The following is an 18170-nucleotide window of genomic DNA, read 5'->3' as shown; positions in this document are numbered from 1 at the left end:
TTGTCTCTGTGCTGTTTGGCGTATTGTAAGCAGGATACTTTGTGGCATTTGCGTAGTAATGGTTTTCTTCTGGCAACTCGACCATGCAGCCCATCTTTATTCAAATGCCTCCTTACTGGGCATCCTGAAATAGCCACACCACATGTTTTCAGAGAGTCCTGTATTTCAATTGAAGTTATTTGTGGGTTTTTCTTTGCATCCCGAACAATTTTCCTGGCAGTTGCAGCTGAAATTTTAGTTGGTCTACCTGACCCGTGGTTTGGTTTCAACAGAACCCCTCATTTTCCGCTTCTTGATTAAAGTTTGAACACTGCTGACTGGCATTCTCAATTCCTTGGATATCTTTTTATATCCCTTTCCTGTTTTTATAGTTCAACTACCTTTTCCCGCAGATCCTTTGACAGAATCCACAAAGGTCAATGCAGCACTGGATGAAAGATGCAAGGGTCTATCGGAGTCCAGAAACTCAATGGCCTTTTTATAAACACACATTCATTATAAGCAGATCACAGGTGAGGATGGTTACCCTTTTTATTAGGCATTCAAACCGCTTTGTGTCAACTTGTGTGCATGTTATCAGGCCAAAATCTCCAGGGTATGTAAACTTTTGATCAGGGTTATTTGGGTAGTTTCTGTTGCCATTATGATTTTAAAAAGAGTGAACACAGTTGATTGATAATAAATGGCTTCAGCCAAACACTAACTATGAGTGAAAGAAAAGTTTTTGTTATCATTCATATTCTCTGAAAAATGGCCAAGAAATCATAAATTCTGCCAGGGTATGCAAACTTATGAGCACAACTGTATGCCTGGGTTCACCGACAGGCCCCATGCAACCAGGAAATCTTTGGTTATTTGATAGAGTTCTTACTTTTGATGATTGGGTAATTCCCCCGTTTCACAAATATACTACTCGAGTGCCTCATTGTAGAGATATATAATACATATATGAAAAATTATAAAAAATGTAACCCCTTCCTACAGTCACAAAAGCTTATGGGATAAGTAAAACAAATCAAATTCCCTTAATGGGTGAATAGTATGGCAAATTAAGACTAAAGCAGCTACCACACACACCTACCAATGGAAAGTGTTAAACATAAAAAGTATAACAAACATAAAGGCAGCGCTACATAGCATAAAACACAATCCAATAATTCTAGATGTGCTGTCATGAAAAGTGCATACATATATAAATGTCCAATATACGATGCAAATGTATACTATATTGATTCTACAATACATGTAGTAAAGTCCAACATGGTGTTTTAATTGCCCCACTGAGATGATAAGCTGTCACCAACACCTCTCCACACGTGGAAAAAAAAATTAGGGATGAGCAGATCCCTCTTTGAATCAGACTCTTACCAGAAAAATTCTCTCTCCCTCTCCTGTTGCAATAGGGAAGGTGGGTCACATGCTAATGAGCTCATTCGGCACACCCGGCCTTTTCTCGCATCTTCACTCAGGTCGCTAAGTGAGGATGCAGAGGACGGATGTGAGGAATGAGATCATTAGCATTCCAATATACAGTGACAAGTTTATATATTTATTTTTATATATATATATATATATATATATATATATATATATATATATATATATATATATATATATATACACATATACACACACAGTGCCTTGCGAAAGTATTCGGCCCCCTTGAACTTTTCAACCTTTTGCCACATTTCAGGCTTCAAACATAAAGATATAAAATTTAAATTTTTTGTGAAGAATCACCAACAAGTGGGACACAATTGTGAAGTGCAACGAAATCTCTTAGATAATTTAAACTTTTTTAGCAAATAAAAAACTGAAAAGTGGTGCGTGCAAAATTATTCAGCCCCTTTACTTTCAGTGCAGCAAACTCACTCCAGAAGTTCAGCAAGGATCTCTGAATGATCCAATGTTGTCCTAAATGACTGATGGTGATAAATAGAATCCACCTGTGTGTAATCAAGTCTCTGTATAAATGCACCTGCCCTGTGATAGTCTCAGGGTTCTGTTGAAAGCGCAGAGAGCATCATGAAGACCAAGGAACACACCAGGCAGGTCCGTAATACTGTTGTGGAGAAGTTTAAAGCTGGATTTGGAGACAAAAAGATTTCCCAAGCTTTAAACATCCCAAGGAGCACTGTGCAAGCGATCATTTTGAAATGGAAGGAGTATCAGACCACTGCAAATCTACCAAGACCTGGCCGTCCCTCTAAACTTTCAGCTCAGACAAGGAGAAGACTGATCAGAGATGCAGCCAAGAGGCCCATGATCACTCTGGATGAACTGCAGAGAACTACAGCTGAGGTGGGAGAGTCTGTCCATAGGACAACAATCAGTCATACACTGCACAAATCTGGCCTTTATGGAAGAGTGGCAAGAAGAAAGCCATTTCTCAAAGATATCCATAAAATCTCGTCTAAAGTTTGCCACAAGCCACCTGGGAGACACACCAAACATGTGGAAGAAGGTGCTCTGGTCAGATGAAACCAAAATCGAACTTTTTGCCCACAATGCAAAACTATATGTTTGGCGTAAAAGCAACACAGCTCATCACCCTCAACACACCATCCCCACTGTCAAACATGGTGGTGGCAGCATCATGGTTTGGGCCTGCTTTTCTTCAGCAGGGACAGGGAAGATGGTTAAAATTGAGGGGAAGATGGATGCAGCCAAATACAGGACCATTCTGGATGAAAACCTGTTGGAGTCTGCAAAAGACCTGAAACTGGGACGGAGATTTATCTTCCAACAAGACAATGATCCCAAACATACAGCAAAATCTACAAAGGAATGGTTCACAAATAAATGTATCCAGGTGTTAGAATGGCCAAGTCAAAGTCCAGACCTGAATCCAATCGAGAATCTGTGGAAAGAGCTGAAAACTGCTGTTTACAAACGCTGTCCATCCAACCTCACTGAGCTCGAGCTGTTTTGCAAGAAAGAATGGGCAAGAATTTCAGTCTCTCGATATGCAAAACTGATAGAGACATACCCCAAGCGACTTGCAGCTGCAATCGCAGCAAAAGGTGGCTCTACAAAGTATTAACGCAAGGGGGCCGAATAATTTTGCACGCCCCACTTTTCATTTTTGTATTGGTTAAAAAAGTTTCAAAAATCCAATAGATTTCGTTCCACTTCACAATTGTGTCCCACTTGTTGGTGATTCTTCACAAAAAATAAAAATTTATATCTTTATGTTTGAAGCCTGAAATGTGGCAAAAGGTTGAAAAGTTCAAGGGGGCCGAATACTTTCGCAAGGTACTGTATATAAAAAAAACTCCTATAATATAAAAAGCAGTGCTTGAACTTGTCAAGTGCCTTTGCCTGGGCATGATGATGCTCCATGGTAGGATGATGTCATCAGTCTGCTGTAGGCAGAAGGAAGCATTGCTCTTCCCCAGTGATTAGACTGCAGTATCGTAACTTTGTAGTAAGCCACAGTCTGACAAGCTGCAGCAGATGGTTGATTTTCTTTTTGTGAGCTTTTGGTGAAGGCAGACAAGAACTGCACAGGCACCAGGGTGACTGCGTCGTCTCTGAGCCAGAATCTCAAAACAAGAAGTAGCTAACCCTAAATAATGCCTCCATCAAAGATAGTGCTGGCCTTCTGGCCAGTTGTGGGGAGCACTGTGATTTCCTTGAGAAGAAATAAATGCCTGTAAATATTGCTGTAAGTTTTCTACATGTCAAGCATACATGTACAGTGCAGTGTATATTCCCAGCATGTGTAAGTGTGTGCAAGAGTTACATCACTAGCAGCTGCCCAGTGGTTGAAGAGGAGAGACATGGGACCTAGAAGTGGTAAAGAAGGTGGCAGTGCAGGGGGAAAATGAGGTATTTACTACAAGCGAGAACTTGCTGTGCTGGATTAGAGCACGCTAGGAGGTAAGTGTGCTTACGTACTTGCACATTATGGGAATAGCCCACCTCCACCCATCTAACTTTTTCTTTCAGTTTTAATGAGAATGCTTTTATTAAATAACTGTCTTAAAAATACATACGTTATGAACATTTTATGGATTATTTCACAAAAATATATATGCCATGTAATCAGTATTAGTGCATGTAATGATTTTTCATATTGGTAAGTTCCTAGATCAAGTCAAACCCTATTTTAGTTATGTCAGCAATATCAATTTTGATTGTGTAGACTGTTTTGAAAGGGTGCTGACACAAGTTGAATCATTTCTTTCTTTTCTTACATCAGGGGACACAGAGCCATAGTAATAACTATGTGGGTTATATCGGCGTATCGGTTGCTGGACATTGGCACGCCCCTTAAGGTGTGAACTTCCCCCATATAACCCCTCCCATTACTGGGAGTCCTCCGTTTTTTCGCCAATGTCTAAGGTGTTGGGCACGTGTAAGGATGTGTTGTACTGAGCTCCACGGGCAGTAATCCTTTGAGAGCCAGCCATCCTGACCGGATCCGGTCTCGGAGGCTACTGTGAAGGGTGATGATTGTTTTTTTTATCTCTGATAAAGCCCTGCGGCAGAAAGGTAGGGGAGATTTTCTGCAAGGAATCTCTCCTTCCATGTATTGTGTTGTCATGTCTATGTGTACTGGAGGCTGTATTGAGCATTCACCATTCTGACGCTGGAAACAGCAGAAGCTTTCACTCTCCTCTCTGTTCAAGCTAGCTCAGACCCTCAGGTATGAAGGGGGGTTCTGATCACTTCCTGGGCCCCCAGATTGGCGGTTTTTGACTCCTTGAATGCCAGCGAGCTGCCTCTTTTTTTTGGGGGGGGGGGGGGAATTTTTTGGGGCAAATCGCAGCCTGAATTTTTGCATGGGGGGCGTGGCTAAATGGCGCCATATGCCGGCCATACGTGGAGGAAGTAATTTAAGCTATACAGGAAAAGCTGCAGTCTGGCGGTGGAGGGACAGAGCAGAATGGTTGCTGGTCAGGTTTGGTGACACGGGCAACTCCCTTTTGTTGACAACATTGTACTGTATAGCTAGGACTAATAGCAGCTTTTGTACTGTACTATAGCCTAGCAAGTGTAACATTCTTTTGCTGGTACTGCCTCTGCATTGTACTGTAAGCTATGAGTGACAAAGGGACCAGGAACTCCTCTAAGGGTTCTAAGGGCTTAATGGTATACAACAAACTAAAAACCCTTCCAAAAGAATGTCTTCCTCACCTGAGAGGTAAAAAAGTAGAATACGGCCAATCAGATGAGCCGTCTAGGGTAGAACACTTCTGTGCCTGTGTATTTCATACAAACAGGTTTTTTCTTTTACCATTTAAAATATTATTGATATGATGTCTCTCCATAGTAGAACTAAACATAGCAGATTCCCATCTAGTCCTCAGGGCCCTTTTGTTGAGGTACAGAAGATCAGGTAGATCTTCCCAAATATTGGAAGATACTTATTTTTCCTTCGGAGGATCCTAACAGGGAGGGAGTAGCCACACAGGTCAGGTGTTTGTCTACTCCCTTACTTAACCCCTTTGTTGCCTGCAGCACAGGCTTTTGAGGTATCTGCCTCTAATAGGGTTCATTTGAACCTCCCCCACCTGGGGATGTTTTTTCCTATTCATGCATAGCTATATATTCTGAATGGAAAAATGTATATGAAAGAAATGGGGGGGGGGGGGTTCCAGCTATTAATGCTGCAATCACCTCAGTGAGCAGAGTCTCGCATGTCCAGTTGATAATGCACTGATGTTAAAGGATCCAGCAAGTTAAGGTTGGATTTTCCTTTCAAACACAAGATTGCCAATGCATTGGAAGATGGACTCCAAGGGGTTAAGGAACAGGTGTGAGATACCTGAAAGTTCTGCCTGATCAGCAGGCCTGGCAAGGGGCTGGTGTATTTGATGCACTGTGTCTCACAGATGCTATGAAGGATCCGATCGTTTAAGCCCTATGGCTTATACTTGGGCTGGTGCATTTTTGCAGAGGTACGTGGCTGAAATATTAATCAGCCAAAGCACCAGGTGAAAACCCTTAGCCAGTCTGTTTCCCTTTCTGGGGTATGACTATTTAGAATGGATAAGTACATCCAAAAGGGGTAAAGCTCTTTTTACCAGTAAAAGGAGGTTCACACAGTTCTCCTTTAATCGTGCAGCCTCTCCTATGCCTTAGTTCCCAGGGGCAGCACCAGGATCTTGGGCAGAAAGCCCATAAAGCAGAATGCTAAGGCCTTCGCATGAAGGAGCACCCCCACTAATTCGGGTGAGGGGAAAGGTCCTGCGATTCTCAAAGTCTGGCAAGAACAATGTCAAGAGCAGAGGGAGTTCTGCGATTTTCTTCTCTAGGTTACAGCTAGAGTTTCAGAAGCCCGGATGGCCCAGTCGGCTTTTGATCTGAGGGTCTGGGGTTCGGGTCCTGTTTGGGTGCTGCCTGTGGGGTCCTTGGGGCTGCTGAGACAGTCTTTATGCAAGATGTCCGTCCCCTCAAAGAGTGTTCCTAAGGTTCCAGACAAAAAAAGAAAGCGAAAGAAGAGAAGTCTCTCTTTCTGGCCTCTGGATCAGCTGTTATCCCAGTCGGTGATATCAGATATTCCCTTAGTGGAACAGGGTTTTTTTGGCTCAAACATTTTAAGGTCCCAGAGCCAAACAGAGGGGTAAGACCCATTCTAGATCTCGGAGATCTGAATCGGCACTTGAACATCCTATCATTTCATAATTCGATCGGCAGTGTCCATCCTGCAAGGAGGGGAGTTGCATATCTCCATGTGCCATAGTTTCCCGCTTACCAGAAATCTCTGCGGTTTTGAAATATAAAATTATTGTTATCGTGGCACTGCCATTAGGCTTAGCCACAGCACGAGTGTTCTGAAAGATTCTGGCACTTCCTTTAGCCAGGTTAAGGGCTCAAGGCATAACGGTCCTAGCCTATTAGAAGATCTACTTTTAATAGATTATTCAGTCTCAGGTCTAAAACCAGAGCCTGATCTCAGCTGTAGATATCTGAAATCTCTAGGTTGGATTCTCAGCCTAGGAAGATTCTCCTTAAAACCATCAAGGAGGTTACTTGGGGGCTGGTTATAGATACTATACAGAAGAAGGTATTCTTACCCCAGTCGTGAATCGGTTCCATTGTAGGACTAATTCAACTTATCAGGATAAAGGAAAATTCCTTCATTCGGCTGCAGAAGATTTTTAGGGGAAATGGGGGCCTCCTTCAGGGCCGTCCCTTACGCGCAGTTTTATTCAAAGACTGCTTCAAGACACCATCCTGTCGGTCTGGAATAAAGAGGATTCAGGCCTTGTTTGTTTCCAGTACGCTTGGCTCCCGACATAGGTCAGAGCCTAAATTGGTGGTTGTTATCCAGCAGGAGGGAAAATCTTTATCCTGCAAGTTAACAACAGATGCCAGCCTTCCAGGCTGGGGAGCAGCCCTGGAAGAATATTCTGTCCCGGGGGATGGTCCAGGTTAGAGGACCTTGCTTATCAACTTTGTTGGAAGTTTCAGGCAGAACATCTGGCCATAGAATCTTGGCGGTCAGATTACGGGACGGTCTTTACAGGATTCAGTCTGACAGAGCCACGGCGGTGGCTTACATTAATCACCAGGGGAGACACGAGAAGTCGTGCAGCCCAAAAAAGAGGTGAATAATGTTCTTGCTTTGGCAGAACACAACACTCCTTGCCTATCGGCAATTTTAATATTTCAGGCGTACTACTTGAGGTGCCAACAATTATTTCCGGGAGAATGATCTCTTCACCCCGACATCTTCCTAGCAATATGTCAGATGGGGTACTCCGGACATGGACCTATTCGCATCTACATTCATTAATAAGGTTGACAACTTTGTCAAACAGGTGGAACAGACGCATTAGTCTTCCCAGGGGATCAGTTTTCCTGATCTATGCATTTCCTCTAGCTCTGCTACTTCAGCGCCTTCTCTGCAGGATTAAGCAGGAACAGAAGGAGGTGATTCTGGTGGCCCCAGTCGGGTCCCAGAACATCTTAATTTATCGAGATCATAAAGATGGCAGTAGGAGTCCTTTGACTCTGCCAATTTTAGCCAGACCTTATTGCACAAGGTCCGGTATTTCATCCTAAGGACAAGGGGTTTAACAGGTTTGACTGTTGAATCCCACTCTAGAAAAAATCATGGATGATCTCCTTCAGTAGTGTCTACTTTGACTAGGCCCAGGAAGCTGGCTTCCAGAATCACTTACTATAGAATCTGGAAGGCGTATTTTTCTTGGTATGGATCCAGGGGTTGGCACCCCAGGAAGTATGTCGATAGGCAGGATTCCCGTGCCAGTGTCCAGCACCTTATATGCTGATATAACCCACATAGTTATTACTACGGCACTGTGTCCCCAGATGTACATCAAAGAAAAGGATTTTACAGGTAAGCTGTTTTAAAAAATCCTATTTTTTTTTTCTTTTGAATTTGTTAAGACAATAATATCTTATTTTTATATGGAAATAAAACCAGTTTTAGAAATGTGCAATATAGTCTAGATTTTATAGTCTCCTGCTTAAACAAACAATAGTTTGGATAAATATGAAGTAGGCCCTGAATTTAGCTTATCAACCTGCTTCAGCTTTAACCCACAATCAGGGGTGTCACTAGGTGGGAAAAAGACCAGGGGCTTCAGCCTGAAGGTAAATTTGATAACCCCTTCCACATTTTAAAGAAAGTCCAGCCCAAGCCCAGCATCTGGGGATGTAGGCTCACTTGCTGGTTGCTGCATGGCTCAGCCTGATCAGTGCCCATTAATGCAGCCTATTCAGTAAGCATTAATGCAGCCTGATCAGTACACGTTAGTGCAGCCTTGCCTGTGCCTATAAGCTCGGCTTTGCCAGTGTCCGCCAGCGCAGCCTCGTTAGTGCAGCCATGGGGAGAGGAGAGCTGCTGGTTTACACAGAGCAGGGAACTCCCGCTTACCCGGCTCTCTGTCAAAGTTTCGCCTCATGGACCGGCTTCTATGATGGACGTCACACATCCACAGTATTGGACCAGTGTGATGTCCATCATAGGAGCCAGTTCAAGAGGCAGGACTTCACTGCGCCCGGTAAGCGGGAGGCCCCCTGCTCTGTGTAATCTGGCATCGATCGCCCCCTCCTGCCTTCAGAGGCAGCCCTTGCAATGCCAGGATTGGCCCAGCAAAGCAGCCACAGGGCAGTCTGGCCTTGTATAGCCCCGGTCAGCCACCCCCCCCCCTCCGATGCCACTGCCCACAATTACGGTATACATTTTTATTACCCTAAACATTTCCTCTTAAATTCCCTACAACATCTCATGTTGGTAATGAATACTTTTTTGTATAAAGCTTATGAGGTGTTACTTGGTGGCTAGGGATGAGCTTCGTGTTCGAGTCGAACATACGTTCGACTCGAACATCGGCTGTTCGCCCGTTCGGCGAATTCCGAACGTTATGGGCCGTTCGCGCCAAATTCGTGTGGCACTCACGGCCCACAATGCACTGCGTCATCACAGTGCATTGCTGGCTCATGATTGGCCAAGCATGCACTGTGACCCCGCATGCTTGGCCAATCACAGCGCCAGCAGCGAGGAGAGCCATGATTGGCCACAGGCAGGATGCCTGTGGCCAATCATAGCTCAGGCTGTGTAGTACACGCCCCACACTATATAAGCCCGCCTCCAGCACAGCACAGTACACATCTGTATATACCCCTTTATCTCTGGTGTTCTATAATAAAGGCATCTGCAGGAGTTAGTGGGTTTTTTGTGCCTCCAGCACAATATACACCTGTATCTACCCTTTATTGCTGTTCTCTAATAGAGGCATCTGCAGGGCTTAGTGGGTGTTGTGTGACTCAATTACAGTATACCCCTTTATCTCTGGTGTTCTATAATAAAGGCATCTGCAGGAGTTAGTGGGTGTTGTGTGACTCCAGCACAATATACACCTGTATCTACCGTTTATTGCTGTTCTCTAATAGAGCCATCTGCAGGGCTTAGTGGGTGTTGTGTGACTCCATTACACTGCTGTTTTACCCAACTCCCTTCAGGCCATTACCATGTCTGGAAGGCCAGCAAGGAGAGGCAGACAGGCGCGAGCCGATAAAAGAGGGCAAGCAGGCTCTGTGTCTAGAGACAACAGTGCTGGTCGTGGACGCGGTGCATTGTCATCAGCACGTGGCCATGGGACACGCTTGTCCTTCTTTTCGGCAGCTGGACATGTTGAACCGCAACATGCCAACGACTTGGTAGAGTGGATGACCAAGCCCTCTTCATCCTCCTCATCCTCTCTCACCCAGTCTCAGGGTACTAGCAAAGCAGCTGCCAACGCATCGTCTTCCCTCCTCTCAATGTCATCATCAGTGACTCCTTCCCTAGACCCACCACGTCCTCCTGAGGAGTCTCCTAAACTCTTTGAGCACAGTGTTGGGTACATGCTCCAGGAGGATGCCCAGTGTTTTGTAGGCTCTGATGATGACACTCAGCTAGAGGAAGGCAGTAGCGTGAGCGCAGAGAGAGGGGATGCTCAAGAAGGACAGCAATCTGGCAGTCATGTTCCACAAGCTGCAGCATACTGCCAGGTTTGCTACAGCAATGAAGAGGGAGGGGATGATGAGGGCACTGACTCCGCGTGGGTGCCTGGTAGGAGGGAGGAGGAGGAGGCACATGTCCAATGATGCAGGATGCCCTCCGGGGGCCAGCTTAGGGGCAGCACACCGACTGAATCACACCGCAGAGCTCCGCCTGTGCAGGGCGCTGCCTCTGCGCGTTATTCTAAAAGTTCTTTGGTGTAGGCCTTTTTTGAGACGAGTGCATCAGATCGCACCGCTGCTATTTGCAACATATGTCTCAAGCGTATCTCGCGTGGCCAAAACATCAGCCGCTTGGGCACCACATGCTTGACCAGACATATGTTGACCTGCCATGCAGCTCGTTGGCAAGCGTACCTCAAAGACCCACACCAAAGAACAAAGCGGACCTCTCCTTGCTCCTCATCAGCTGGCATCTCCAACCCCACTAGACCTTCAGTCCTCTCTGAAACCTGCTCTGAAAGGAATGAAGGTGTAGAATTAGGTGTGTCACAGCCAAGTGCTTCCGGGCACTCTGCTAGCAGTACACCCACGTCCCATTATAGTAGGAAAATGTCCCTGCCCCAGCTGCTGGACCGGCGAAAGAAGTTCACTCCCAGCCATCCACATGCCCAGCGGTTGAATGCTAGCTTGGCTAAATTGCTAGCACTTCAACTGCTGCCTTTTCAGTTGGTAGACTCGGCCCCCTTCCATGAGTTTGTACAATGTGCGGTTCCTCAGTGGCAGGTCCCCAAACGCCACTTTTTCTCACGGAAGGCGATTCCGGCTCTCTACCGGCATGTGGAAGGCAATGTCCTTGCCTCGCTGGACAGGGCGGTCAGCGGTAAGGTGCATATTACTGCTGACTCATGGTCCAGCAGGCATGGACAGGGACGTTACCTGTCTTTCACGGCCCATTGGGTCACTCTTCTGGCAGCTGGGAAGGATGCAGGACAAGGTGCAGTAGTGTTGGAGGTTGTTCCGCCACCACGCCTCAAAAATGCTACTATTGGTTGGGACACACCTCCCTCCTCCACCCCCTCCTCTTCTTATTTCAGTGCTCTGTCCTCAGAACCAGCGGTGCTCCGTAGGCGTTCCAGGGGCTACGCAAGTACGCAGGCAAAACGATGCCATGCCGTGCTTGCGCTGGTTTGTTTGGGGGACAGGAGCCACACTGGGGTGGATGTTTTGTCAGCTCTGCAGGGGCAGGCCGAGAGGTGGTTGACGCCACGCCAGCTTAAGCCAGGAATGGTGGTTTGTGACAATGGCACCAACCTCCTCTCCACCTTCCGACAGGGACAACTGACCCATGTGCCCTGTGTAGCTCACGTCCTTAACCTAGTGGTGCAGCGGTTCTTGGGCAGGTACCCCGGCTTACAGGATGTCCTGAAGCAGGCCAGGAAAGTCTGTGTGCATTTCCGCCGATCATTTAATGCCTGTGCTCGGCTGGCTGAGCTCCAAAAGGAGTTGAACCTGCCCAAGAACCGCCTTATATGTGACATGCCCACCAGGTGGAACTCAACGTTGGCCATGCTGCAGCGGCTGCACACGCAGCAGAGGGCCATCAATGAGTACCTGTGCGACTACGGCACCAGGACAGGGTCAGGGGAGCTCGGTTTTTTCTCACCACGCCAGTGGGGCATGATCAGGGATGCATGCACTGTCCTGTCACAATTTGAGGAGGCCACAAGGATGGTGAGCAGTGACAGTGCATGCATCAGTGACACTGTACCACTTGTCCACCTCTTGGAGCATACGCTGCGTGGAATAATGGACAAGGCACTTGAGGCAGAACAGAGGCAGGAAGAGGAGGACTTCCTTGCCTCTCAAGGCCCCCTTTATCCAGACAGTGTTCCTGCTGTGCCACCTATCACACAGGAAGAGGATGAGGAGGAGGAAGAGGAGGAGGAGGATGATTGTGTCAGCATGAAGGTGGAGGCTGGCACTCAGCATCAGCAGTTTTGTAGGGATGATTTACAGTCCCAAGAATCACGAGGACTTGTACGTGGCTGGGAGGAGGTAGCTGCGGATCATGTTGCCCTTAGTGACCCAGAGGACTCCGGACCGAATGCCTCAGCTAACCTACGCTGCATTGCCTCCCTGATCCTGCAAAGCCTGCGGAAGGATCCTCGTATTCTTCGGATCAAGGAGAGGGACCATTACTGGCTGGCCACTCTCCTTGATCCACGGTACAAGGGTAAGGTTGCCAACCTTATCTTGCCATCGCAGAGGGAGCAGAGGATGAGACATCTCCGGGAGGCCTTGCAGAAAGGTCTGTGCAACGCGTTCCCAGAGACTGGGAGGACTCCTGGTCCTGGACAACGTGTTGCTGAGGCATCGGTCAGAAGGAGCGGTGGAGAAGGTGGCCGTCTGACTGATGCTTTCAGACAATTTTTTAGTCTGCAGCCCCAAGGTATAATCGGTTCCAGCAACCATCGCCAGCGTCTGATTTACATTGTGCAGGAATACCTAGGGGCAAGGTTAGACTTGGACACCTTTCCCACCGAAAATCCTCTGGCTTACTGGGTCTTGAGGATGGATCACTGGCCAGAGCTTGCACGGTATGCAATTGAGCTACTGGCCTGTCCTGCATCCAGCGTTCTTTCGGAACGCACCTTCAGTGCTGCTGGTGGCTTTGTTAGCGATCACAGGGTGCGCCTGTCCACCGAATCAGTTGATCGACTGACCTTCATCAAGATGAATCAGTCTTGGATCACCCACAGCTACCAAGCACCTGAAGCTGATGTAACCGAATAATTTTTTTTGAAATATCACATCCCTTCAAGACTGCCTATGCTGATGCTGAGTGACTGTCCTGTTATGTTGATTGTCTATCTTCTTCCTCCTCCGCTGATATGTTGGAAGAACATTTCTGGTTCTGGGTGATGCCATCAGCCTAATTTTTCTGCCCCTGTTTAACAGGGGCGTTTAAGTACAATTTTTGATGCAATGCTTTGCAGCAGGGCTAATTCCTGCAATAAAACTAGAGTATATGGGAGAGGTTGCAGTGTGGTGGCACCAGCACCAGTGCCTAAAGCCCAATTTTTCTGCCCCTGTTTAACAGGGACATGTAATTACAATTCTTGATATAATATTTCACAGGAGGGCCCATTCCTGTGCCCACCCAGAGTAACTGTGAGGACTTGTAGTGTTGTGGCACCAGCACCACAACCACCAAAGGTCAATTTTTCTACCACTGTTCAACAATGGCATGTAATTACAATTCTTGATATAATCGTTCACAGCAGGGCGCTCCAGCGCCCAGCAAGAGTCACTTTGAGGGCTTACAATGTTGTGGCAAAACCAACACCTTGTTCCGCCATTTCTGCAGAGCATATAGGGCAGGCCCCTACTTTCAAACATCCAACTTACAAACATCTCCTACTTGCAAACGGAAGGAGACAACAGCAAGTGAGATGAAAAAAGATGTACGACAAAACAAATTATACAGGGGTGATAACCCTTCCCTATGTTTTCCAAAAAGCTTAAAAATAGTTTTTTTGACTGGAGCTACACTTTAAAAATGTACCAGTTGAAAATTACAAACAGATTCAACTTAACACAACAAACCTACACAGTCCCTGTCTTGTTTGCACCACCTGTATACTGCTGTTCTGAGTATATAGGGCCTGGGGGCCACACGCATTTCCTTTTTTTAATATGGGTACGGGGTTCCCCTTGATATGCGTACAAGACCCAAAGGGGCTGGTAATGGGCAGGGAGGGCTACCCATGCCATTTTTCTCAATGATTTTCAACCATATTGCAGGAACCAGATATAACATTAAAACCGCAAGCAGTTTTCAATGATGTTATTTCTGTTTAATGTCATTTTGTGCAGGGACTGTTCTAAACACGGGAAACACATGGCACTTCACAGGCATACTACAGACACCCCCAGGCACCATATTTGAATATTTCACTTTTTTTTTTTCACTTTAATCATCATTAAAATCAGTGCTCCCGCCAAAACGGCCATTTTTAAAAACATTTTAGGCATTGACCCATGTCCCCTGGGGCCGGAGCCAGGTCCCCAAACCCTTTTTAGGACAGTATCTTGCATATTAGCCGTTAAAATTAGCACTTTTAATTTCGAACGTTCGAGTCCCATAGACTTCAATGGGGTTCTAAAGTTCGTTCGAATTTGGGGTCCGTTCGAAAGTTCTGGTGCGAACCGAACCGGGAGGTGTTCGGCTCATCCCTATTGGTGGCCTTACTGGTGAACCAAACTTGTGCTATGTTACAGGTGAGTTACAGTTGCTGCAACAGTGCAAAGATACCAGCATCTGTATTGCCCAAAAGTGTTGGAATGGGAAACAGCGCTTGTAAATGCAAACCTTTTCATTCATTAGTGGGTGCATATGAAACTTATGGAGTAATAAAATAGACATTATAGGTGGTGACAGGCAGGGGTGTCTTAATAACATCATGGGCTCCTGGGCAAAGTAATGCACTGGGGCCCCTACTAGCCTTCCCCAATTTACGCACCTACTCTCAAAAATGTAATTATAAATAGATGATGGAATACAATTAAACCTATGTTTATCAATACACAAAGGGCATAGTACAGGTAGAGAGGCAGAAATGAACAGTTAGGGGGGGGGGGGGGGTGGGTCACAATACTGGGATAATAAGGAGGACAAAGTACAGGTTTCAAGATGTGGCCATCCCAGTACAGCTTAGTAAAAAGTGTCACAGTCCTGGCAAATCTGCGACAGTTGGCAAGTATGATATAATGCAAGATTATCATGGGCCTCCCATGCACCTGGGGCACCGGGGCAGAGCCCATGTATTAAAATGAACCTGTCGACAGCATTCCCTTAAAATCTAGTTCTCAGAATAAAATATTTCCTCGTCTGCCAGTAGAAATGTCTGGGAGGCAAAATGGCTGGCCCAGCATATTATGAATGCCAGGAAGAGTTAAAGCTTTCAGATTTCATATTGGAGAACATGGGGTTTCTAGAGTTCTGAGGCATGTTTCAAGGAGATGCAAGGTATAAAGTTCCTACGTTATTTATTTATTTTGTGTGTGGTGTGTTTTTTTTTTTTGTTTTTTTTGACCAATGCAAATGGGTTATACATCATGTTACTCTGTAGTAGAGGAGAATAGGAAAGTTTGGCTAATTTTTTTTTCCCTTAAGCCCAATTCTTTTTCTCTTTTCTAAATTGTAGAAGTTTTGTGCGCCTCCTTTCACATTTGGCCCAGGTAGCTGGACATTTTCTGCTGTATGGTGGATCATTTATGATGCAGTGGGCTGAGGACCCTCAAGAACGAACAACTAGGAGGATGCAGAGATCTTAACACACAAGCCACAGGAAAAGAGAAATGTCATGGACCTAAAACTAAGGACACCATTATGTTTTTTGTAGTTAAGCACTTTTGGGCTTATTTAATAACCATGTACTGCTTTCCATGTATAACTTTGATTGACACAATCTGCACAAAGCCTAAAGCTGGCCATACATTGTTGTGTTTTTTTTTTTTTTTTTTTTCATTCAGCCACCGGGTTGCCTCCATCCATATAAATGATGTGGATGGAAGAATTGCACTTACCTGGAAATTGTAGTTTGACAATGGCAATACACTGATCAGCAGGTGATGTTGATTGCCTGCAGCTGCTGATTAAGGAATATTTTCAACATGTCCCTCCAACAAGAGTTTATTAAACAATTGACTTTTGAGTTGGAACTGCCAAACGCAGATCGAAATTTGATTGTTCCTGCTGAACTGGCCAAATTTCAGTCAGCTGATCTCCAGCTTTTATTGAAGTTGAAATCATTTGTTCCTACCAAATTAACTATTACAGTCACTAACAGATGTGTCTGCTGTGTGCGCTGTATAAGCGGTATATAGCCTCGGCTCCATACAGAGTGCAGCCCTGTGTTCTGGCTGCAGGATGGAGATTCCCATCACACTCCCACAACAAAATCAAGTTGGACTGAGTACTGCTTAGCCCATGGGTGCTCAATCTGTGTCCCTCCAGCTGTTGCGGAACCACAAGTCTCATGAGGCATTGCAAGCTGTTGACAGTTATAAGCATGACTCCCAAAGGCAGAGGCATGATTGGAGTTGTAGTTCCACAACAGCTGGAGGGCCACAGGTTGAGCATCCATTGCTTAGCCATTTATGAGGAGATTTGTATTCTCATGATTCCTGGGCTGGGAGGGTGACATCACGCTCTGACTCAGCCATTCAGAGGAAACTTTGTATTTATTTCTAGAATACAAATCTCCCTGTAAATGGCTGAGCATTGCTCAACCAGTTTTGATTTTGTTCTGGGAATGAGACTGTAAGTTCCTATCTCACTGCCAGAACACAGAGCTCTATACTGTACATATGTTTTTTTTTAACAGAAAAGTTGAGGTTACATACAGTTTGAAGGCACATCTGGAAAGTAATGGTTCATTTGGACCAGCTTGAAAGGTAAACTTCACTAAAACCTGGAGATCAGCTTTAAGGACTAATTTAAGTAGCAGATAAATCTATGGTTCTGTTTGCTAAGCAAAAAAAAAATATTTTGTAAAATCCTGGCCCAGAAGATGCTTCTAAAGATCTAAAGTTCAGCAGTCCTGGCAAACAGAAGTATGCAGTTATTTAAAGCAATCAGCAGTAATCTTTGGGCAGCTTAGAGACCACAGACCAACTCTAGCATATTTCAGATAGATTGCACATGGATTTACTGCACATTGTTATTCTTTGCTTTAAGTTGCTAAATAAACCCATTTCATGAATTGAGGACAGACAGCAAGTACTGATATTTCTTAAATCAGACTATGTTCACCTAAAACACACTTTATTTAACATGTTTACATTTCAGTTGTATGTTTCGATGTTGAACGATAAAGCATCTCATTACATTTTTGTCTTTGTTCTAATTAGTCAGTTAGTAAATGCAACATATTTTTATTCAAGGTTTCAGCATAAATTTTGTCTTTCAGAAGAAGTATATCGCTATCATTTCTTTATCGTACATCATGGGATATAGAGCACCATAGTGATTACTATGTGGGTGATAGGCCACCTTCAGGTGATGGACACTGGCACACCCTAAACAGGAAGTTGCCTCCCTATATAACCCCTCCCATATCGGAAACACCTCTGTTTTTTTCACCAGTGTCTAAGGTGTTGGTCACAAGTGAAGATGTGCTCTGAGGAGTTCCAGGAGAGATTCATGCTGGATTTAAATAGCCTCCACACACCGTATCGGTCCAAAGTGCCACTGAGGCCAAGGCAGATGATATCTGGGCCTCGTATACGAAGCACAAGGTTTTGCCTGTAACGCCTCTCTTTGCAGGGCTTTTCCCCCGGGACCCAGGGCTTTGGTCATGCTACATTACCTAAAGTTTTTTCCCTGGTGGGGTGCTATTACAGGTCCAAGGGAGTGGAACCCCGATAAAAAGGGACTCGATCCTTGAAGGTTTGCTAAACGCAGCCCGTCGTGATGGGTGAAGGTTGGATCTGTCTGTTAATTCAGCAGAATCCTGCGGTGGTGATAAGGTAAGGAAGAAGCCTAGGAACTATAAAAGTCCACCTGAGGTTTTCTTCTTTAGGGAAAAATGTTGTCATGCTTTAGTTTTCCACTAGAGGGAGTATGTGAACATACCCTAATCTGTTGTCTCCACTTCAGCTCAGTGTTAGTTTGTGTGTGGCCGCAGCAGCTTGCACAGGAGAAGTCATCTAAAGGCAAGAGATCTGCCATGTTTTTCTCC

General features: G+C 45.4%; 1 protein-coding gene across 1 annotated transcript in view; it reads left to right on the top strand.

The window, feature by feature from the left end:
* CIDEA (cell death inducing DFFA like effector a) overlaps positions 1-17404 on the top strand; it is a 62178-nt gene extending 44774 nt beyond the window's left edge. The window contains exon 5 of the mRNA XM_077492423.1: positions 15633-17404. Coding sequence (XP_077348549.1) covers positions 15633-15762 — 130 coding nt within the window. The 3' untranslated portion in view covers positions 15763-17404. The remainder of the gene's footprint in view (positions 1-15632) is intronic.
* Positions 17405-18170: the final 766 nt, after the last annotated feature.

This window comes from Lithobates pipiens, unplaced genomic scaffold (genome assembly GCF_037356315.1).
Source record: "Lithobates pipiens isolate NorthernLeopardFrog02 unplaced genomic scaffold, aLitPip1_a1.2 Scaffold_19, whole genome shotgun sequence".
NCBI lineage: Eukaryota > Metazoa > Chordata > Amphibia > Anura > Ranidae > Lithobates > Lithobates pipiens.
Note: the sequence above shows the minus strand (reverse complement) of the source record. Positions and strands in the feature narration are given on the sequence as shown.